We start from the raw sequence: 22638 nt of genomic DNA on the forward strand, positions 1-22638 counted from the left end.
GGGTAGAAGCTGTTTAGACTTGACGCTCCGGTACCGCTTGCCGTGCTGTAGCAGAAAGAACAGTCTATGACTAGGGTGGCTGGAGTCTTTGACAATTTTTAGGGCCTTCCTCTCCAAAGACAAACATTGGCAATAGAATGGCCTAACTGAATAGCTCAGTGACTTTCAACGTGGCACCGTCATAGGATGCCACCTATCCAACAAGTCAGTTCGACAAATTTCTACCCTGCTAGAGCCAAGGATTTTGGAATAAGATGTTCGACAAGCAGGTGTCCACATACTTTTGTTCATGTAGAGTACCATATGGTGGGAAGTACTGTATCAATGAAAGACATACTGAAATGCAAATAATATTTCAACATGTATTTGTGGTGGACCTGGATCTGGTGAGAGTTGAACACAGGAGATGTCTATCCTATCTCTCGAGTCTGCCAAGCAGATAATCTCAGTCCATCCCTTGCAGAAGACCTAGACCTGCATGATGAGTGGGATACAGACCTGGAGGTTGATGAGTATGCTATTTTATTGACATTTTATGGAAAAAAAAACCATCAGATCACAGTAGTTATTACAATGTATTATTGTTTGTATTGTAAGTTGATTTGTTTTATGCATATCTCACCCTGATGGTTGTCTGATAGTGACACCACTTCTTATCATCGTTAGAGGTGAAAAAGACCACCGCTGAGATGTACCTGCAGGCCTGCAACCTGGTCCGAGTGGTTCCTGTCTCTTACTTCCTCTGGAATCTGGGCACCTCCACCATGAGCCACAACCACCACGGCGTGGGACCCCTGGGGGGAGGCGCTGGTCATTGCCCTGGTGATAAGTCTGCTGGATGTCTATTGACACATTATCAACTTAAAGGAATGCTCATCAACAGGACATGGACTATCACTCTATCATCTGTTGTCCTTGACTGGTGGATTCTGTACTTCAGATGTCTCTGTTGTTAGCTCCAGTGCTGGGTCACTGTTCTCAGACTTCTCTGTGGGGGAACAGGGACCATGCACATCACCAACCTGGAGCTGGCAGGAAACTACCTGCTGGCTGAGGGAGCCAAATACCCTGTGGCGATGTTGAAGGCCAAATTTCACCATTCGCCATCTGGTAAGTTTGTATGAGTTCTTTGTAAGAAGGTAATGTAAATGTATCTGGTAGCATTAACATCTCTTATTAAACATGTTCATTCAGAAGTGGGACAAGTATGATGTGCTACATGTCCCACAATCTGCCACAAGAGGGCATTGGAGTCGTGCAGGCCATGCAGTCCTTGACATTAAGAGATGTATTAAAATGGCCACTGTCTAGTAGAATTTGTCCAACAATCGCTTACTGTCTGAAGGCGCTGAGTGCAGAGCAAAAATGTTGCTTGACAACATCAAATCCGTCAAACTTTCAGGTGGTACACACAGATTTGAACATGAAAACAAAAAACTCTGTTCATTAGATACACTGAAAAAAATATAAACGCAGCATGTAAAGTGTTGGTCCCATGTTTCATGAGCTGAAATTAACGATCCCAGAAATATTCCATACTCACAAAAAGCCTATTTCTCTCAAATGATGTGCACAAATTTGTTTACATCCTTGTTAGTGAGCATTTCTCCTTTGCCATTTCAGTTGAATGCATTCAGTTGTACAACTGACTAGGTATCCCCTTTTCCCTTATGATGCGTTTATATTTTTGTTAAGTATATATTATATTTCTCTACTTTATTTGTGAATCTTTATTTCAAAAATTTCAACAACGTGGAATGGATACATAGAGGACGATGCTAAAAGTTTTGCAGATGCCCTGGCAGTAAGTGAATAGAAATTACATTAAAAAATGCAGGCATATTGATGATAATACTGTCATTGGAGTCTATAGCTAGCTACTTGCAATATCTCTCCCTTTTGAACAACTACAGAGTAAAGGAGCTGGACTTGAGCCACAATCAGTTCTGTGGGAGAAATGGGGAGCATCAGGGGCAGATGTTAGGTAGAGACCATTTCACTTTATGTCTGCATCTCACATCATTACGGTTGAGCAGTCTCATGGAGTCATTCGGGTTACAATCATTCACAATGTGAGTGTTTAGCGTTTTGCATCTGCTGTCACTGACCTTGTAATCCTACAGCAAATTATGAAGATCTGGCGGTACTAGACTTAAGATGGAACATCTGCAAATGAAAGGAGCTGTGGCTTTCTGTGCCGGCCACAAGGTTTGGATAAACATACTCATCCCAATTCCCACATTCAAAGTGTAATTGTTCCTTTAAAAAAAAATAGTTAAACAGTATGTGATGAAGATATCTCCTCTTCACAAAGGTGAATGTGACCCTGAAACACCTAGACCTGTCCTGGAATGTCTTTGGGAATAAGGGGCCTTGACTTTAAGAGAGGCACTGAAATTCAGCAACACTCTGGTATCGAAATATCTAGACCCCAACTACAACCGCATCACCAATGAGGGGGTGGGCATGCAGTGCAAGGGCTGGAGGCCAACGACACTCTTGGAATGCTGACAGTAGGTGCTTGATTGACAGCGCTCACATCCACTGACCTGTGTGGTGTGGAACTAGGGGGACTTTAGATGTTTTGTGTCCCTGCAGCTGACTTATAACTCTCTGGAGGGGCGCTGGCTCTTGTCACTGTGGTCAAGAACACGCCCAGAACTGCTCTGGAGGAGTTCAACATATCTGTGAGCATTGTTGTTCTCTACTTGATGTACACGAACAGTGTTTTGGTTCCTCTGTTAACACTCCAAACCATGGTAAAAAAGTCCTTTGTGTTTGTGAGTAGAATCCAGTCTAGAGGTGCTGTATGGAGGTGTCAGAGGCTTTATCGCTAAGAAATCATCCAAATGCCTTGACCCAGGTACACTGACTGGTCATATAATTTTTGTCAAATGTGTATTCACATGCAGTAGTTACAAGTGATTGTAAATCATAACTGAATACAGAGTATTTAAACAATTTTTAAAATAAACTTCAAATTCAACTCACTGGTACCTAATGTTTTTCAAACCAGTGCAAGATGTGAAATAGGGAGGATTATGTCAAGGAAAAACATCTCTGCTCTTTTCTTTGAAGGATTATCTGGATCAACAAAAGCTGCACCTTTGGGACTGTCCCAAAAAGATGGGACAATGCAAGTGCCTGTAGCAGACTTCAGGAAGGCTGTGCAGCTCTCAAACTAATTGCTCATCTCATAGTCTCTGACATTTGCAGGGTCCGTTGAGCTAATGCATTTCCAATGCTCGAAGATACCCCGGAATACCCTCACTTGCATGTACTCGTATGAGTGGTTTCTGTAATGTTATTCTCATACACTGAGTGTACAAACCATTAGGAACACCTTCCTAATATTGAGTTGTACCCCCCACCCCTATTCCCTTTGCCCTCAGAACAGCCTCAATTTATCGAGGCATGGACTCTACAAGGTGTCGAAAGCATTCTACAGGGATGCTGGCCCATGTTGACTCCAATGCTTCCCACAGTTGTGTCAAGATGGCTGGATGTCCTTTGGGTGATGGACCATTCTTAATGCACATGGGAAACTGTTGAGCGTGAAAAACACAGCAGTGTTGCAGTTCTTGACACACTCAAACTGGTGCATCTGGCACCTACGTTCAAATGTACTTCAATCTTTTGTCTTGCCTATTCACCCTCTGAATGGCACACATACACAAAACATGTCTCAATTGTCTCAAGGTTTAAAAATCCTTCTTTAACCTGTCTCCTACCCTTCATCTACACTGATTGAAATGGATTTAACAGGTGACATCAATAAGGTATCATAGCTTTCACTTGGATTCACCTGGTCAATCTGTCATGGAACGTTCCAGAGACTGGATCGTGAAAGGACAGGGATGGTTGATTACAGGTGGGCTTTTCTCATACAGTACACACTGTCAGGGTGGGGTGAACTAGCGACATTATTTGAAGACCGCTATGAGTGTGTAAAGAAAACACCAAACATCAGCAATAACCTGTGAACTGAACAGAAACTTGTCATAAACTGTCCACACATCTGTTTGCCCTAAAAAAAAACTCATCATGAGCAGACGTTTATGGTCAAAGTGTCGAAGTAGGGCAAACATATCTATTTATTATTGCTTGTAGTGTCATGCCAATGTTTTTCCTTTTCAAACGCTAAGAAAGTCCTTTTAGTGAAACATCACATTAAATACGTTCTTTGGAGTCTCTCCTCAGGGGTCTGGACGACACCAGGAAGCAGAGGATGCCAGCTGCATAAGATGGAGTCCCGTCAGAAGAAGGAGAAGCATTAGAGCGAGCGCATCCTGAAGACCTTCCACCACCCCCCGCAGCTCATGGTCATGTTCCCGGGGGGCACCAAGGAGGACTCCAGTGGCCCCCAGCACTTCTCTGCCACCCCACTGAACTCCTGGCACCACATCATCATGTCCAACAGCAGCCGCTACTCCGTCACCAACCTGAGCAGGGAGCGCATCCACTATCCCATGCCCGGGAGCAGGACCCACCACAGGCCCACCAGCTCCCCCACCATGTGCTCCTACTCCCAGCCCAAGCTGACGGAAGACTCTCCACGCTAGCCCCAATCTAAACCCTGTTATGTAATTTTACAGAGAAATCACTGGCTTCTACATACAGTCCATGTATTACACATATAACCATAAAATATACATTCCTCCAGTATACATAACCACGTTTCAGGCCAACTTTATGAATCAACTGGGGAAATTATAATACCACACCATTATGACATCCCTGCACCTAAAATATCCTAGCAGTTAGAATCTGCTTGTCAAAGATAACTGACGTCTCACAGTTGTAAAAGGAGTCTAGATACTCTGTGACGTGTATCTATAATGGTGTGGGTGTGAAGGATACAGGTGCTGATTTTCTCTGAGATATGACAGGCTTTATAAGTCTGCGGACCAACAAGTCTGAATCATAACCACCTCAACTACTCCAGAATGACTTCCACTCTGTTTGTCTTAGCTCTCCTGAGAACCACCTTGGCCTTTGGGGTACGTGTGATGTGATTCTGGTGCATCTCTCTCATACTAACTGATGCCTATAGAAGTGACTTGTTTATTTGCCTTCTCAGCCTGTAGGCCCGTAGAGCGAGAGGAATGGGACGGAGGATGGAGGTGGGAAGTGCTCCTGTGAGGCCTTCCTGCCCGGCTCCACCTTCCCAGTGGGAGAGCTGGTCCTCCTGGAAGAGATGGCTATGCAGATCAACCACAAGCTGGAGATGGAAATGAGCAAGGTACACCAGTATGGAGTTACATAGATGGTTATAATGGTGGTTATAATGGCCTATCACTCTCTGACACACTATATACACCATACATCCTATCATCAAATCCCATTTTATTTGTCACGTGCGCGGAATACAACAGCTAGACTTTACCATGAAATGCTTACTTAAGAGCCCTTTCCCAACAATGCAGAGTTTTCAAAAGTAAGAACAATTTGCAAAAAAGGAAATGGTAACACAATAAAAGAACAATAAGGAGATTATATACAAGGAGTACCATCGTAGACCTATAGCTAAGCTATAAAGATTGAGCAATAAGCACGGGTTCTGATGACCTACTCTTTCCTTAACAGTAGCTCAGTTTTCCTATTATAATATGACTGATACGGTCATTTGTATTTCAAATATCCCTTCCCTCCAGTTTGAGACATATGAGAGCAAGCTGACAGTGTATGCAGAGAGGATAGTGAACCTGACAGTACTGGTGGAGCTGATGGAGAAGAACCCTGACGCGTACAGTGACGCCTACATGCAGGAGGTGAAGGTGCAGATCAAACAGTTGGAGGCTCTGGTACAGGAGTTCCTGGGCTCCATACAAACCTCCACTACCGTCTTTGAGTCTCTGCACCAGCAGGTAACTACCCGAAGACTGTCCCCAACAACTCATCTGGCCACGATACAGCTATAAACAATGACCATGTCTACTTTTCACTTCAGACATGTATCTTTTGAAGGACTTAAACTTCTGGTCTTATGGTTGTTTATCTGTGTTCTCACAGATCTCCTCCATGGTGGTGGTCGTGACCAAGCTGGAGAGATACAATAAGAACCTGATGTTGGTGACCCGTCGTGAGTACATCAACATACAGCTCAAACTGGAGGAGTGTGAGAAGTGCCACAATGAGATCTTCAACCCCAACATCGGTAAGTCTAAGACTACTTTTATGGTCTCCTTTATGGTCTATCTATGCACAATCACTTCACCCCTACCTACATGTACAAATTACCTCAACTAACCTGTACCCCCGCACACTGACTCGGTACCGGTACCCCTTGTATATAGCCTCGTTATTGTTATGTTATTGTGTTACATTCTATTATTTGCATTTCACGGTAAGGTCTACACTTGTTGTATTCGGCGCATGTGACAAATAAAGTTTGATTTGATTTTGAATTGATGGTGATACACCCCCGCCTCATGCCAAAACATTTGTAGACCATTGCATCTTTGATGTCACTGACTTTACCCTCTTTTCTCAGGGTCCTGTGAGCACGGAGGTATAACCAGAGTCAGCAAGCCCATTGTCAGTCAACTGAATGCCCACTTGAATGCTGGCTTCAAATGGGGAGGCTGGGGGAAAGATTCTAAGCCTGTGCATGGTTCTGAATCTCAATACAGGTACTCTGGGTATAGTGGGGCCTCAATTGTTGACATGAGATTTTATAGTAGCTACAAAAATCGTATTTTGAGAACTCCATTTAAACACCAAAGCTTGTCAAGTAGCTGGTATGGAACTGGTAACAACTTCATTGTTCGTGATAACACCCTGTATTATCAATTGAACAACCCATTTAGCATGGCCAAACTGAATTTTACTACTATGAACTATGAGTACAGGGTCATTGCAAAGGCTAGCACCAGATTCTCGTATAGTCACTCACCCAATCAGAACCTAGACTTTGCTGCTGATGAGAATGGGCTGTGGGTGACCTATGCTACAGAGGAATCCAAGGGTAAAATGATCATTGCTAAAATTCATGAGCCATCATTTGGTATAGAGGAGTTGTGGGAAACCAGTGTGTACAAACCATCTGTGAGCAATGCCTTCATGGTGTGTGGAGTCTTCTATGCTGTCAGAACAGTTGACATTCACTATGAGGAAATATTTTATACTTATGACACCAAGATAAAACCAGAGATCTACATGAGTATTCCATTTGAGCGGTTCCAGGACAAGTATGTCAACCTGGACTACAACCCCACTGATCAGAAACTCTACATGTACAACGATGGCTACTATGTCAACTATCATCTCTGGTTTGACAACCAGGCCACTGTAAACACAACACACCCCTTGGTCAGATAAAAGGCCTATTGTGGCATCTCTCATATTGAAACTCGTTATACTCAAGTCAGATTTAATCTCTTTTGTAGTTGCTCTGATTATATAGAATATCCGGGCTCATCGTGTTGATTTTAAATAAATTGCTTAAGCATTCTCGTTGTGTTCAAGGGTTTACCTTTGATATTCCATCTGCAATAGTACTGTCTTCATTGTATTAAAGTATTATGATTCCGTAATCTTCAGTATACATCAGCATCTGTATAATGAGGTGTATACTAGACCCCAGAGTCAGCCAAATTAAGGTCAGTTGTGGCTAATAAGCATGATACAGTGTATCTCATATAAAATACTTTAAATGAGTCCCTTATGCTTAACAAATTCGGTGCCAAACATAAAGTCAGATGCCAATACATTTTCTGTCTCTAGACTGTCTTGTTAATCTTCATGTAGGCCTACTGTAGGTACTAAACAGTCTTACTCACCAACATCACAGAGGGGGTTTGTGATACTGTTTTAGAGGAAAATCTCTTTCAATATGCAGCACATTGTTAGGAATTAATGAACAGTAACACACTTAATTCCTGAGAATACTTAGACTGCTCATTATTGATATCTAAACATATAGAAAATAAAACTTGTACAATATTATGTGACATTTTGCAAGGATGGGCTACTGCAAAGTCTTGAAAGAACAACATTTGTCTGTTCCTTGTCTTATCTAAAAAATACTATGGTAAAACCATGTTGAACACAGACCCAATCCTCTTTTTGCCTCTTTGGCCATTTATTTTGTTAGCATTACAGTATGGATTTGAACTATGGAAAGTGGCTTAAGTGTTAACTATTTAAACGTAGTTTGTGTACAGGCGCGCTATTCAGTCTGTATCGCCGAAGCATCGCAGATGATCCGAATCCCGATTGAGCCGACATATGCAGCCCGTGAATGCATTCTCCGGGACAGCAGAAACATTGCCTTTATTAATTGTCAATCACATTATAACGCAGATCTTCAGCACCTATACTTCTTACCAGCATAATCTAAAGTCTCAGGTGGAGGACAAAAGTTAGCATAATACTTGTGGAATTGTGTGATGGAACTTGCTAGGCTATATCATTGGAATAAGGATGAAAATGCTTTATTATACTATGCTTATCTCAACATCCTGCCACATTGTTGATGACTAATAGTAAGATCCAGTTATGTAGTTGATAATATCAGGTGCCATCTACCATATGCCATTGTAACGGATGTGATTATTTTATTACAAGCAAACAAGGATGTCTGCATATAATTCCTCAAGAATTGAAGGTAGTCTCTTAAGAAACAGCAGTAATTATGGGAAGAAGCAAGATGTTTCTCATTAGCTGATAGGAGGGAGTCTTTAAAAACCCAGAACAGATGGACAAGGACCCACACCAGAACACTGGATACAAGATGGTTCTGTTTCTAGTGCTCCTGTCTCTCCTTTGTCCTGTAGTGGCTTGGCTGTTAAGGGACTCTCATTTTCTCCTTCCACTAAACCTTGACAGTTAGAGATACTTCCAAAAAGAGTGCTAGTTTACTACTTGAGTGAGCCACCACTGTGAAGTTCAGTCCAAACTTGTATTTTCCTCCAGCCAATGGAGGACTGGGACTCTGGAAATGTGACTGCAAATGTAAGTGAGTTGGGGCAATGTCTTAGTCATGTGTTTCTTCCTGACATCCCTTTCCCTGCTGACCATGTGGAACACATGCAGCAGGTCACCAAGGATCTAATGCTGGAAGTGGGAATCCAGATAAAATCATTTACTGTTGTATTGTAATGAACACCATGAGGTTTGAGCCCCCTGAACAGGATGAATCCATATTGCATTTACACACCAGGTTGTAGAGTGATGTTAACAGTAGCCTACTCCAGTTTATGGAACACGTCTTGTAAACCTTGGGGGGGATGCTTGTGTATATTTAACCGAGACCTCATTCACAGTATACCCTACTAGATATCTTACATCGGGACTACTACCTGTGTCTCTCTTGCAGCTGGACAGTTACAAGGGCAGGATTGTGATCTATTTGGCTGAGTTAAGCAACCTGACTATCCGAGTGGAGGTTGTGAAGAGCGGCCCTGATAAGTACACCCGACTGGATTTCGAGCTTCTCAGGATCGAGATGAGAGAGTTTGAATTGTTGGTGACACAGCTGAAGGAATCCCTCAACTCCTCCTCACCTATGTTCGACAGCCTGTGCACTGAGGTAAATGGGTGATAGGTAGACAGACATAGCAGAATGACTATTAATGACTGTCATTGGCATTATAAATAAGTGACAGCTAATATCATGTGAAGAAAGAGTAATGTTGTTATATGGAACAAATGACCTATTTGTCCTTTGTACACATGCATCCATAGATTCACAACATGAGCCTGATTGGGAACCAGCTGGAGAGCTATGACAAGAGTAACCTGGAGGTTATCTGTATTGAGTTTGGAAAACTGCAGAAGAAGCTGGAGGAGGGCCAGAAGAACCAAGAGGAGGGGACAAACCCAGGTATTGGTAAGAAGCCTCTGTGATGGTAGCATTGTTAACACATTGTATCATTATTTCAAAGCCAGTAGTTTGTGGATTTGTTTGTCTTATATATTATTAATAGCTATTTATGTTTCCCCCAAGGCTCCTGCAACCATAAAGGCATTGCCAGTGTAGGGAAGCCAGTGATCAGCCAACTGAATGCGAACATGAATGCGGGCTACAGATTTGGGGGGGTGATGGAAGGCTCAAAACCCAATCGTGGCTTTGAATCAATGTATTGGTATGGTGCCTATAGCAGTGCCTCAGTGCACGACTTTTATCTTTACTCCGGCTATCAAAATCTGGTTTTAAGGAATTCATTTAAACAACATAACTTGCCAAATGGATAGCAGGGTACTGGCAACATTTACATTGTTCATGGTAACACCCTGTGTTACTAGAAAAACAGCCCATTCGGCATGGCTAAACTGAATTTGACCACCGGAGGATATCTTGGACGGTAAGGGATCCTGGACGTGGGAGGAGATCCTGGCTAGAAAGGATTGCCTTCCATGGGAGCATACAGAGGCAGCGAGGGAGGAACAACGATGACACCGGGGTTCGCAACCATGACGCAAGCATGAGAGGCAGCCCCCCAATTTTGGGGGGGGGCACATGGGGTGGCTGGCGGAGCCAGGTTTCAGACCATAGCCAACTCCCCGCACTCGCTTGAAGGAGCGTGTGACCGTTCAGGCACCATGTTATGCGGTGATATGCACTGTGTCTCCAGTGCGCATTCACAGCCTGATGCGCTCGGTGCCAGCTCCCCGCACTTGCCGTGTGAAAATGAGCATCCAGCCAGGACGGGTTGTGCCGGCTCAGCGCTCCTGGTCTCCAGTACGCCTCCTCGGACCAGGATATCCTGCGCCGGCTCTATGCACTGTGTCTCCAGTGCGCATTCACAGCCCGATGCGCTCGGTGCCAGCGCTCCGCACTTGCCAGGCTAAAGTGAGCATCCAGCCAGGACGAGTTGTGCCAGCTCTAAGCTCCAGACATCCAGTGCGCCTCCACGGCCCAGAATATCCTGTGCCAGCTCCACGCACCAGGCCTCCAGTGCGTCTCCCCAGCCCGGTACGACCTGTGCCTGCTCCACGCACCCGGCCGCCAGTGCGCCTCCGCAGTCCGGAGCCTCCTGTGAGGGTTCCCAGTCCGAAGCCTCCAGTGATGATCCATGGCCCAAAGCCTCCAGTGATGATCCATGGCCCGAAGCTTCCAGTGATGATCCATGGCCCGCCGCCTCCAGTGATGATCCATGGCCCGACGCCTCCAGTGATGATCCATGGCACGAAGCCTGCAGTGATGATCCGTGGCCCAGAGCCTGCAGTGATGATCCATGGCCCGGAGACTGCAGTGATGATCCGTGGCCCAGAGCCTGCAGTGATGATCCATACCCGGAAACTGCAGTGATGATCCGTGGTCCGGAGCCTGCAGTGATGATCCATGTCCCGAAGCCTCTAGTGATGATCCAAGGCCCGGCGCCTCCAGTGATGATCCATGGCTGGAAGCCTCCAGTGATAATCCATGGCGCGGAGCCTCCAGCGAGGGTTCCCAGTGCAGAGCCTCCAGCGTCAGTTCCCAGTCCGGAGCCTCCAGCGGAGGTTCCCAGTCCGGAGTCCCCGGCGACGATCTACGGTCCGGAGTCCCCGGCAATGATCCATGGTTTGATTCCTCCGGCGATGATTCACGGTCTGGAGCTTCCGGCGACAATCTCCACACCAGAGGCGCCACCGAAGTTGGCAGGGCCACGAGCGGAGCGGGGTCTGCGTCCCACACCGGACCCGCCACCGAGGGTAAATGCCCACCCGGACCCTCCCCTATAGGTTCATGTTTGCGGCCGGAATCCGCACCTTTTGGGGGCGGGTACTGTCATGCCCTGACCTTAGAGATCCTTTTAAATCTCTATGTTGGTTAGGTCAGGGTGTGACTAGGGTGGGTAATCTAGTTTTCATATTTCTTTGTTTGGCCTGGTATGGTTCCCAATCAGAGGCAGCTGTCTAATCATTGTCTCTAATTGGGGATCATACTTAGGCAGCCTTTTTCCCACCTTAATTTGTGGGATCTTGATTTTGTATAATTGCTGTGTAACCTGCAGAACTTTACAGTCGTTTTGTATTTTGTTGTTTTGCGGTGTTCATTTGAATAAAAGTAAGATGTTAGCCTACCACGCTGCACCTTGGTCTCCTAATTCAAATGATGAACGTAACACATTGCCAAAGTAAACAAGGTTGAATTTGGCATAGAGGAGCTGTGAAATATCAATGTGTACAAAGCGTTGGTAGGCAATGCCTTCATGGTGTGTGGGGTTCTCTATGCTACCAGACCAGTAGATGTTTACACAGAGGAGATCTTTTACTCTTATGACATCAAAACAGAGCAAGAGAACTACCATTTGAGAAGTTCCAGGATGAATATATAAACCTGCACTTAACCCTATTGACCAGAAACTCTACATGTACAAGAAGGGCTACTATGTTTTTTTTAATTTTTTTTTTATTTTACCTTTATTTAGCCAGGCAAGTCAGTTAAGAACAAATTCTTATTTTCAATGACGGCCTGGGAACAGTGGGTTAACTGCCTGTTCAGGGGCAGAACGACAGATTTGTACCTTGTCAGCTCGGGGGTTTGAACTCACAACCTTCCGGTTACTAGTCCAACGCTCTAACCACTAGGCTACCCTGCCACCCCATGTGTCTTATAGTGTCACGTTTAGCAAAAACTAGAGCCTCCCTCTGGTCTATCGTATTGTGACTGAAATGACTCTGACAGCACGGGGCTTTGACTGAATAAATACTCATTACTTTGTCTGATGCACTGACTTGCATTCAAAACTCATGTCCCTTGAATTTCTGAAATAAAATCAAACTGAAGCATTTAATCTGTTTGTGTTGTAGTTCAGTTCATTTTAAGTTGGGTTGAAAATTTAAATGTTCATTATTACCATAATGATTAAAATACCCAGCCAACTGTGTCAGATTCCCTCCCATTACCTAAGGCAGTCCAATGAGAAAGAGTATAGGGGTGCAGTATCCCACCACTTATTTTTTTGTAGAATATGAGTCACTCCGTCCGTATAACTAGTACCACAATATGACTCATCCCCAGTATGATATCAGACCCCTCCCTCCCTAGCTTTGGCCTGGGCTGTGGTTTACTCTCTCACACCCTCTCCTCTCATTTCCCCTTCCCCCTCCCAGCTCTCCTCCTTGGGCTCAGGCTGGGGCTTCCGCCTTGCTCCTCTGTAAGCAAGCCTTCCCCTGGGGTGGCCCTCCCCTTTGTGCTCCAGCGAGAGTCTGGGTCCAACTGTTACTGAGGACCAAATCAGAGCAGATTAGACTAAGCAGGCAGGGTGAGGCCACATAGCATCCATTCACTGCATGTACAACAATGAACCATGCACATTGTTTTATTCTTACGGTTTCAGGTCATTGTTGTACAAATCCATTGACTAATTAAAATGTGGATACAACATTATACTGTAATAAATTGCCAAATCTATCTGAAATAGAAAAAAGGTCTGAGAACAAAAGCAAGACAAAAACAGAACAGAACAGAATATTTTTTATAACTAAACCAAGATAGACAAAAATCTGTCGTTTTCAAGGGGAACAAATGAGCCATAGTGGGCAGAACACACAAGGAGGGGGTAGAGCCAAGCACGAGTTAGCGAGATCCCATTGGTGCGTTTTAGCATCATCTGCATATTTCCGTTAAGAAACGCCTACTCTCTGAAGTGCGCTTTTGCACTCCTTCTAAACAACGTGATTTAAAAAAAACTTTTGCAAAGGCCAAAGTGTACAAACCGTAGCCCACTCTGTTCATAACATATTGTAGTTTTGCGAAAAGAAAACTGTATTGAATGTCGGCCAAAATCCATCTCGTTCCATCTTCTCCCACTGCGCGCCAGTGTGTTTCCCCTCAGCGGAAACGCCAAGCGGATGCTTCACGTTTATATACATCCAGTAAAATATATGTCTCATTGTTCTATCTGACAGCTCCGTCTCTTTAAATATAGCATCTGTCAGGATGAGACGGGGGAAGTTAAGGCCTCGTGGCTAATGGTACCACTTTACATAATTTCAAGCCAATAGGCAGCCTCGCTGAACTCTCCTCCTCTTCCTGATATCTGTGCAGAGGGAGGCTGCTGCTGGGGCAGTGGGTCTAGGGGGCATGCTCTGGTCACATCAGGTAGGATATATGTGTGCATGTGCTGTCTGTCGTGTGGCGACCAAGATGAATGTATGATGCAAGCATGTCTATCCATTGCAGACAAACAAATGGGATTATTGTATTGTTAATCTTGTGTATTCTTGTTTGTCTCTACGCTGACAATGTTTGTCGTTAGTATCAAGGATATTGGTGCATGTAACATGGAAATACTGCAGGAGGCGGACTGATTCTCAACAACAGACACACTATGACTTCTCCTCATTTGACTGTATGAGGAATGATAAAGTGTATGTGAGTGGGATACAAAACTAACCCCATGTCACAATGATAGACAATGGTAAGGCATCAGCACATTTTCATAGTGCACTTGTATGGTATGCTAAGAGCTACCTTAGGTTGATTATTTTTTCCAACTCTAATCAGTTTTCCACGTTAATTCAACATAAACAAAGATTTGTTTTTAGATTAAAGAATTAAACTTTTTTTTTTTGCAAATGTATTAAAAATTAAAAACAGAAATACCTTGTTTACATAAGTATTCAGACCCTTTGCTATGAGACTCAAAATTGAGCTCAGGTGCATCCTGTTTCCATTGATCATGTGCATGTCAGAGAAAAAACCAAGCCACGAGGTTGAAATAATTATCTGTAGAGTTCTGAGACAGGATTGTGTTGAGGCACAGATCTGGGGAAGGGTACCAAAACATTTCTGCAGCATTGAAGTTCCCCAAGAACATAGTGGCCTCCATCATTTTTAAATAGAAAAAGTTTGGAACCACCAAGACTCTTCCTAGGGCTGGCCACCTGGCCAAACTGAGCAATCAGGGGATAAGGGCTTTGGTCAGGGAGGTGACCAAGAACCCGATGGTCACTCTGACAGAGCTCCAGAGTTCCTCTGTGGAGATGGAAGAACCTTCCAGAAGGACAACCATTTCTGCAGCACTCCACCACCTTATGGTAGAGTGGCCAGACGGAAGCCACCCCTCAGTAAAAGGCACATGACAGCCCGCTTGGAGTTTGCCAAAAGGTGCGTAAAGACTCTCAGAGTTAAACAAGATCGGCCTGAATGCCAAGCGTCACGTCTGGAGGAAACCTGGCACATCCCTACAATGAAGCACGGTGGTGGCAGCATCATGCTGTGTGCATGTTTTTCAGTGCCAGGGACTGGGAGACTAGTCAGGATCGAGTCAAAGATGAACGGAGCAAAGTACAGAGAGATCCTTGATGAAAACCTGCTCCAGAGAGCTCAGGACCTCACTCTGGGGGCAAAGGTTCACCTTCCAACAGGACAACAACCCTAAGCTCACAGTCAAGACAACGCAGGAGTGGCTTTGGGACAAGTCTTTGAATGTCCTTGAGTGGCCCAGTCAGAGCCTGGACTTGAACCCGATCGAATGTCTCTGGAGAGACCTGAAAAAAGCAATGCTCCCCATCCAACCTGACAGAGCTTAAGAGGATCTGCAGAGAAAAATGGGAGAAACTCCCCAAATACAGGTGTGCCAAGCTGGTAGCATCATACCCAAGAAGACTCAATGCTGTAATCGCTGCCAAAGGTGCTTCAACACAGTGCTCATTAAAGGGTCTGAATACTTATGTAAATGTTATTTTGTTTCTTTTATTTTTTATAAATTAGCAAACATTTCTTAAATCCTGTTTTTGCTTTTGTCACTATAGGGTGTGTGTAGATTGATGAGAAGAAAAAAAAACAATTTAATCAATTTTAGAATAAGGTTGCAAAGTAACAATGTGGAAAAAGTCAAGGGGTCTGAATACTTTCCGAAGGCACTGTAAGTACTTTGAGTCATCCTTCCTCCTCACCACCCCTGCAGCACTGACAGTGTTTATTCATCAGCAATATAGTACCAGAGCTGCACACTCATACTCACTTCCGGTGCTCTACTGAAGTAAAAACTGAACTCTCTGATGACCCAGGTTCGTATCATCATGCTTGAAAACAAAGACTTTAACCTTCAAGTGGAGGAGGATAACCCCCCAGTGAGCCGACTAACTGCTGCCAGAGATGAGTCCCACTGCTGATAGGACCAGGGAGAAAAGGTGAGACACTCCACATGCTTATGATCTGATGAGGAGGCTGGTGAGGGGAGAATGGCTCATAATAATGGCTGGAATGGGGCGACTAGAATGGCATCAAACACATGGTTTCCAATGTTTGACACCATTCCATGTATTCCTTTCCAGCCATTATTATGAACCCGTCGTACAACTGACTAGGTATCCCCCTTTCCCTTCCTCCCGCCCCAATTACAGTGCCACCAGCTGCCTGTAAGGGGAGAGGAACAGAAACAGTCTATTATTGGTCACATTACTTTCACTTTGCTCTCAGTTTCATGCTTTGCCGTCATGTTTTTCTCAGACAAGTGACTAGTTAAGGGATTTACTGTAGCCCTGGGGAAATCTTGGCTTTTGGTAGTTAACCATCTCTGGAAGATTTGATCAATTATTCTCTGCCATCGTAAGGATTATTCTTAGGAACTTCCCTTAAAGAGAGGAACGTCTTAGCGGTGGCTGGTCGTGTTATGACTCCTCCTAGGACATACAGGTCTGTGTGATTACATATAGCTCGGTACACTCTGTGTGGCTGCTAGGCCCGTCTGGACCTCCACAGTGCCGAGCCAGGACAGCCATGGCCAAGAGAGACTACCTGGTGGAGGCAGCCAAGCAGATCCGAATGGCTCTGGACAGGGAGGTCAGTGAAGACTATGAAGCTGCCTTCAGCTACTACAAGAATGGGGTTGACCTGCTGCTCAATGGAGTTCAAGGTACAGTGGTAATCTACTGTACTCTAGAGTATTCTGTCAACATGCAGGGTTCTGGTTAGGGTGATATTGAATAGAGCAGGTTAAGGCGCTACAGACTTTAGCTACTCAACACAGTGAGAATAAGTCATGCGGCATGAAACAGGAACATGTGGATTTATCTGCTCATGATTCATCCATTGTAAAGCAGAATTAAATCATTCCTATGAAAAACAGGAAGTCAGGAAGCCAAGGTCAGAGAACGATATCCATACTGGTAAAGCATGCCGGATATTCTCTCTCTACTGTGCTAGTGAAGTATGTCAGCTATATTCAAACAGAAGCGTTTGAATGATGAGGTTATTTCAGTTTCAGTTTAGTGGAGTGAGGTTTCTCCATTGTGTGAGAGGGAGAGAACTGAGGTCTGATGTAGTTGGTCTGTCTTCCAGTGGACCCTAACAAGGAGCGCCGGGAGGCTGTGAAGAGGAAGACTACTCAGTATCTGAAGAGGGCCGAGGTAATCTTTATCTCCCACCTGCAGGACAACCTGGGGAAGGGGAACTCTCACTTAGGGGTAAGAAGATGACCTTTGAACCCTCATTTTGACAAGATGAACATTCCATAATACTGTGCAAATCTTATTGATGAAAATCAACCCACTCTGATCATCCATGTTACTCAGAGAACTGGACACTCATTTTTCAGCTTTTTACTCCTGTGTTGATTTATATGTCTGGTCTGTTTATTGAAGAGGTGGTTAAGTGCTAATCTTCCAGTTAGCACCTCTCTGAATCATTTCCTTCTGGGAAAGCCTGAGTCACATCCTCAAAGCAACCAGTATGTGCTGCTTATAGCCTCTCTCTAGAGATGGGCTACAGAACAGCACAACAACTCCATCTCCCTCTGTTACACTACACCCGACATGGGTGAGAAGTTCACATCTGCCAGGATGGGCGCTCTCTCTCCCCCTCTCTCTTATGCAACATGCTAATATCTGTTCTAAGATTGTAACTAATCCTTGAGTAGAAGCAACATTTCAGATCTGAATTAAACACAGACACGTGTCCACATCGCTGTTATCTGTCCTGTACTGATTTGTAATCTCTTTTTATCACCAGGGTTACAGTAGTCTGAGATTCCGGCCAATCAGACACCTGAGCTGCCCAGTGGAGGATCTGGAGATGTGTAAAGTGGTGGGGATCATCGATAAGGTAAGGACGTTTTTACACTCACTGCTCTCAACCAGACATGGGTACTATAACGTTTTGTTAGACTGATGATACTCTCTTGAACAGACATCCTGGCTGTAGTTAACCCTTTATTAACCAAATCACATTTTATTGGTCACATACACATATACCATGTCTTATAGATCCAGTGACAACCATGATGCTTACCTAAGCAAATAGTACCTTGTCCTAAAATGTCACAACCATCTAATAACATACTATGTTCTATTTAAACTAAAATAAAATGTACGTCTTCTCCCCAAGGTCCTGATTGTCCAAAGCCTGATTACAAAGGAGAAATGTGTTGTTAAAGTAAGTACTTAACACTACCAATACAGTATGTCAAAGGACAGAGTGGCAGACGTGCAGCTGTCACAGTGCAGCTGTCTATCTGTGTAGATGCATATCCAGTGCACAGATGGCTGTTGTACTGTCTGGACCCCTGCCAGCCATTCTGTGGCAGCCCAGTCAATGGGAATACTCTCAGTCTTGAGTATCCTTCACCATTGATTTGGCTAAAAGCCCTCTACTCTGACCCTCTTAGTCTAAATGCACCTCTGATTTCCGTAACCAGAGAGTTGTTATTGGAAAATACTGTAGCAGGGTCTCTAAGGCGCAGGTCTCAGTAGTCTCGTTTACACCTGGCACTATCATGCATCATGTGTCTTGATCTTGTCCACATTATGATTGTGCCCAGATCTTGAGAAATGTGTCTACATATGATATTAAGATGTATCTTTTTATACGACCACTGTTTCCACATTGTGACCAGATTTCCTGGTCGCTCCCTGTATATAAATTATTTGATGGATATTCTTTCAAAATAATATTTATTTATTTATTTTAAGACACATATTGATGCCATAAGTCAGTAGTGCCACCTGTCAATGATTTTACAGGGTGGGATAATGAGGATTTAAATGGTTTCACTATCCAGATCTGTTTACACTAACGATATCCAGACACAATGCATGCCTGACTACCTCCGTAAGTGGTCAGGAAGATCTGATCACAATGTGTCTTTTTAATCGTCTACACCTGTCTTAACAATCAGAATGTGGACAAGATCAGGACAAAGGACACGTGTTAGAACCAGGTATAAACAGTGCTAGAGAAGAGCCCGCTTTTGTTGAGATTAGTTTTTAGATTTCTGTTTTTATCAATGAACTATAGACAGACTAAGACTAGACAAGAGAACAATGTGTATTACAGTAGAGAAGTTGTATTTTGACCAAGGTAATAGTAACAGCATAGTCATACATCTATTGTTCTATTGCGCTGTGTCCTCTCAGAGCCTGCCCAAGTCGAGCTGGGAGAGCCGGGACCAGCCCACTATCATCCCCCAGGGCGTCCCCTATATGGTGAAGCTGCTGAGGTACTATGTCAGTGAGGATGCTGTGTACCTGCATCTGGAGCATGTTCAAGGTGAGCTGAACACAGGCTCTGCCTGCCAGCCCTGCAGTATGTGAGATGTAGCGGATGCTCTTACCTAGCCTATCGCCATGCAAAGGGAGATTTATGTCCATATGGCATAGCAGTGGACCTACAGGGTACATTTTTTTGTTGATGGTTGCACTCTTCAGCCATTTTGGGTCAAGGTTGCCAAGGAGATTAGAAAAAATAGCTGAATTAAAATAAAGAAAAACTACTATTGTCTTATGATGTATTGACTTTTCTATGCTCTGTAGGTGGGAAGCTTTTCTCCAAACTGTCCAAGGTGAGGAACGACCGAGCCAAGGAGCACCCAGAATGCTACATTGCCAGCCAGCACAGGATCAAACTGAAGAACAGCTACACCTCCCCTACTATCAGCTCAGACTACCAGCAGAATGACAGAGGGGACACAGGGACAACCTCTCTCCTGGAGAGGGAGAACGAGGAGAGCCCAGACACAGACTCCCCTCCATCTTGGCATGAGGCTCAGCATCGTCTGGAAGGCTGTAGGACCCACTCCTACTGCGAGGAGACAGGCTGCCTGCAGAACAACTCAAGGTCTACAGCGCTACAGCCCTCTTTATCTGGGCCAATGAGGACAGACGTCAGTCCCCATATCCATCCAGCAGGCCACAATCAGTGTTTGCACTCTGAAACTCAGGACAAGCCTGCTCCTCCTAGTCATCTGTGCATCGATCAGGTTCCTGATGTCACCTCTGAGCCTTCTAGGAAGGCCACTGGAACAGAAAAAATTGAATCCAGTTTGGATTTTGACGTGGTGTGGAAGGCTGCTGATCTGACACAGAATTGTGAGAGTGACTCCGATATAGCTGCAGGTAAACCTGTACCTCAAACAACTCACACCTCTTCTGGTGGGACAGTGTCAACAGTGAACTTGAAGAATCATTCTATTAGTTTGTATTCACAGAAAAGTTATGTTCCCCTCCATAATCAAAGCCAGGCTAGTGAGATGGCAACTTTGACCTCCTATGGCTCTCACCAAGGCAGTGTTTCAGGTGGCGACCTTGAGAACACTGTGGGTGTAGAGCTATCCACACACCAGGAGAGAGGGCAGGAAGAACAGGTAAACCGTCACACTACTGAAAAGAGCATTGTGAACTTAGTAAGCAGGGACACAGAGACTTCCCAGCCTGGCAGAGCTGTGTGTCCCTCTACAGTAGACGAGCTGAAGGTCATGAGGACATCCTCAGGGATCTCTCACCCCCCTTCCCTGCCTCACTGTCTCAGTGCTGGGACACAGCAGGGGAACCAGGCAGGCATCTCCCTGGCCCTCACAGGGGCAAAGTATCATGTGGGGCCTCCTTGCAGAGAGCCAGGGGAGGAGGTGGAGGAGGGCTGGGAGCTGAGCCCTTTGAGTAAGGACATCCCCCAAGGGAAAGGATCACTGTGTGACCCCAACACCACTGGCCCCACAGGGGCCTCCCCACAGTGTCGGAAGGAGGACATGAATGCTTTCCTGAAGTCAAATGGATCAGATCGACAGGGTCAGGATCAGATCATTGAGGTGGAGGGCTGGTGCCACCAGCCCAAGTTCCCTGCCAAGGCCTCCAGAGGGAGAGACGGGGTCAGGCAGGGCTGTTGGGGGCTGCCTGAGGCAGAGGTGCGTCTGTTGGGAGCTCAGATCCTCCTGGCCCTGGAGAGTCTTCACCAGCAAGGTGTCATGTGCCGTGACCTCAACCCAAAGAACATCCTGCTTACCAGCATCGGTTAGTCACCTAAATCACTTTAACTCCGTAAGGTCTCAGTTTTTGGCACGAGTTGAGTCTTGAAAACTCAACAAACTTTGATTGTGACATATTGTCATGTTTCTCAACAGGAAAGGTCTGCCTGACATTCTTTGGCCAGTGGAGTGAAGTTCAGTCAGAAACCAACTCTGAAGCTATGGACCAGATGTACTGTGCCCCAGGTGGAAACACTGTTTATTTAGTAAACCTGTCACAACAGTTCCACATATGGCTGCTACCCTAAAGTGCCTTCTAGTGTTATTATATATCAGACATTTAGTTTGATCCAATAAGAAACCTGTTAATAACAGTTCTGTTTGTTGTTTGCCAATAGAGATTGGAGGTGTGTCCAAAATAACAGAAGCTTGTGATTGGTGGAGTCTGGGGGCATTGCTATTTGAACTTCTTACAGGAATGGTAAATAACATTTGTATTGATTAATCCTTTGAAGAAAAAAAGAGGCTAGAATCTTGCCCTCCGTCATAGTAAAGTTTTTTTCCAATCCAAACGTGTGTATGTAAATTGATTAGAGTGCTGCCAACTGGTCTGTTGATAGTGTATCTGTGTTGGTACCATTATCAAGTCCTTGTTGAAACTATGCCTGTTCCTGTGCCTCCAGCCTCTGTGGCAGTTCCACCCAGCCGGGGTACATTCTCACACCCAGCTTCTGATCCCAGACCAGCTGAGTACTGCAGCTGCCTCCCTGCTCACTGAGGTAAGGCCTGAGTCCTATTACACACATGACTGGTAGTGTAAATACCGTAGACATATACACACATGCTGCTAGCCTGCAACCACAGATACACACAGCCACACACATTGTACAAACTCAAATTGGCTTGAGTTTGAGTGAGTGACTATTGTGTTCCACAGCTTCTGCAGTTTGACGCTGGTTATCGTTTGGGCTCTGGAGGCGGTGGAGTGAGTGACATCAAGTGTCACCCCTTCTTCAATGGTGTCTCCTGGAAGGCACTGAGCAGTTAGCAGGTCAACAGACTCTGTAGCCTGAACAGTTATCTGCAGCCAAGTGAAGTTGGGCAGCCACTGCCCCCTTGTGGCTAAAATAGAAACCCCAACTCTGGAGCTACTTCCTGAGCATCTTGTTCTTCCCAAAGAATGATAGATTAGAAGGGTAATTAAGAGCAATATGCACACAGCCAACATGTCAGCCCTGCAACAATCAAACTCTGCCTGCAGTGTTGTCTTTGTGACCTCCATGTTTGAATAATAGAGGCGAGTGTAAACATAGTAGGGCAAAATGTACTCCTGGGTGACTTTTGGGGTATTTGTTGTACAAATGACATGCAATGCTACTGTTAACATCCATGCATAGCATCACCAAGTATGGAAACAGATGTTTTTCCATTGTCAAACACTTACTACACAAATACTTTTTGGTCAGCCAATGGCTGTGATAAACAGCGTTGACAATAAGGTTAGTAAAATGAAGCAATGCATCTG

At 44.8% G+C, this 22638-nt stretch overlaps 2 protein-coding genes and 2 pseudogenes across 4 annotated transcripts; all 4 read left to right on the forward strand.

Annotated features, from left to right (window-relative positions):
- Positions 1 to 303: 303 nt before the first annotated feature.
- Positions 304 to 4562, forward strand: LOC139383579 (leucine-rich repeat-containing protein 74A-like; annotated as a pseudogene).
- On the forward strand, positions 3079 to 7489 carry LOC139383977 (olfactomedin 4, tandem duplicate 1). Its single transcript, XM_071128603.1, has 5 exons — positions 3079 to 5000; positions 5081 to 5242; positions 5655 to 5867; positions 6013 to 6157; positions 6494 to 7489. The coding sequence occupies exons 2-5, from the start codon at positions 5198 to 5200 to the stop codon at positions 7318 to 7320; spliced, it is 1230 nt and encodes a 409-aa protein (XP_070984704.1). The 5' UTR covers positions 3079 to 5000; positions 5081 to 5197; the 3' UTR covers positions 7321 to 7489.
- A 1430-nt stretch (positions 7490 to 8919) lies between these two features.
- On the forward strand, positions 8920 to 13089 carry LOC139383580 (uncharacterized; annotated as a pseudogene).
- An 884-nt stretch (positions 13090 to 13973) lies between these two features.
- Positions 13974 to 22635, forward strand: LOC139384220 (ribosomal protein S6 kinase-like 1). Of its 3 annotated transcripts, XM_071128948.1 has the most exons (12): positions 13974 to 14032; positions 15946 to 16068; positions 16620 to 16793; positions 17219 to 17343; positions 17888 to 17980; positions 18263 to 18310; positions 19291 to 19423; positions 19687 to 21159; positions 21270 to 21359; positions 21512 to 21594; positions 21797 to 21892; positions 22051 to 22635. In XM_071128948.1, exons 3-12 carry the CDS (start codon positions 16658 to 16660, stop codon positions 22159 to 22161), a joined length of 2388 nt encoding a protein of 795 aa, XP_070985049.1. In that variant the 5' UTR covers positions 13974 to 14032; positions 15946 to 16068; positions 16620 to 16657; the 3' UTR covers positions 22162 to 22635. The 3 variants fall into 3 exon arrangements, with proteins under 3 accessions (XP_070985049.1, XP_070985050.1, XP_070985051.1); XM_071128949.1 differs by lacking the exon at positions 13974 to 14032 and having other exon boundaries at positions 15901 to 16068; positions 16620 to 16720; XM_071128950.1 differs by lacking the exons at positions 13974 to 14032; positions 16620 to 16793; positions 17219 to 17343 and having other exon boundaries at positions 15996 to 16068.
- Positions 22636 to 22638: the final 3 nt, after the last annotated feature.

This window comes from Oncorhynchus clarkii, chromosome 25, assembly GCF_045791955.1.
Source record: "Oncorhynchus clarkii lewisi isolate Uvic-CL-2024 chromosome 25, UVic_Ocla_1.0, whole genome shotgun sequence".
NCBI lineage: Eukaryota > Metazoa > Chordata > Actinopteri > Salmoniformes > Salmonidae > Oncorhynchus > Oncorhynchus clarkii.

What these genes read in the sequence shown, in the direction of transcription:
- LOC139383977 (XM_071128603.1), top strand. Translation starts at nt 5,198, where the DNA reads ATGGCTATGCAGATCAACCACAAGCTGGAGATGGAAATGAGCAAG. An exon ending in TTGAGTCTCTGCACCAGCAG is followed by an intron (nt 5,868 to 6,012) that starts GTAACTACCCGA and finishes GTGTTCTCACAG; the next exon opens with ATCTCCTCCATGGTGGTGGT. An exon ending in GATCTTCAACCCCAACATCG is followed by an intron (nt 6,158 to 6,493) that starts GTAAGTCTAAGA and finishes CTCTTTTCTCAG; the next exon opens with GGTCCTGTGAGCACGGAGGT.
- LOC139384220 (XM_071128948.1), top strand. Translation starts at nt 16,658, where the DNA reads ATGGCCAAGAGAGACTACCTGGTGGAGGCAGCCAAGCAGATCCGAATG. An exon ending in GCATCTGGAGCATGTTCAAG is followed by an intron (nt 19,424 to 19,686) that starts GTGAGCTGAACA and finishes TATGCTCTGTAG; the next exon opens with GTGGGAAGCTTTTCTCCAAA. An exon ending in TTGAACTTCTTACAGGAATG is followed by an intron (nt 21,595 to 21,796) that starts GTAAATAACATT and finishes CTGTGCCTCCAG; the next exon opens with CCTCTGTGGCAGTTCCACCC.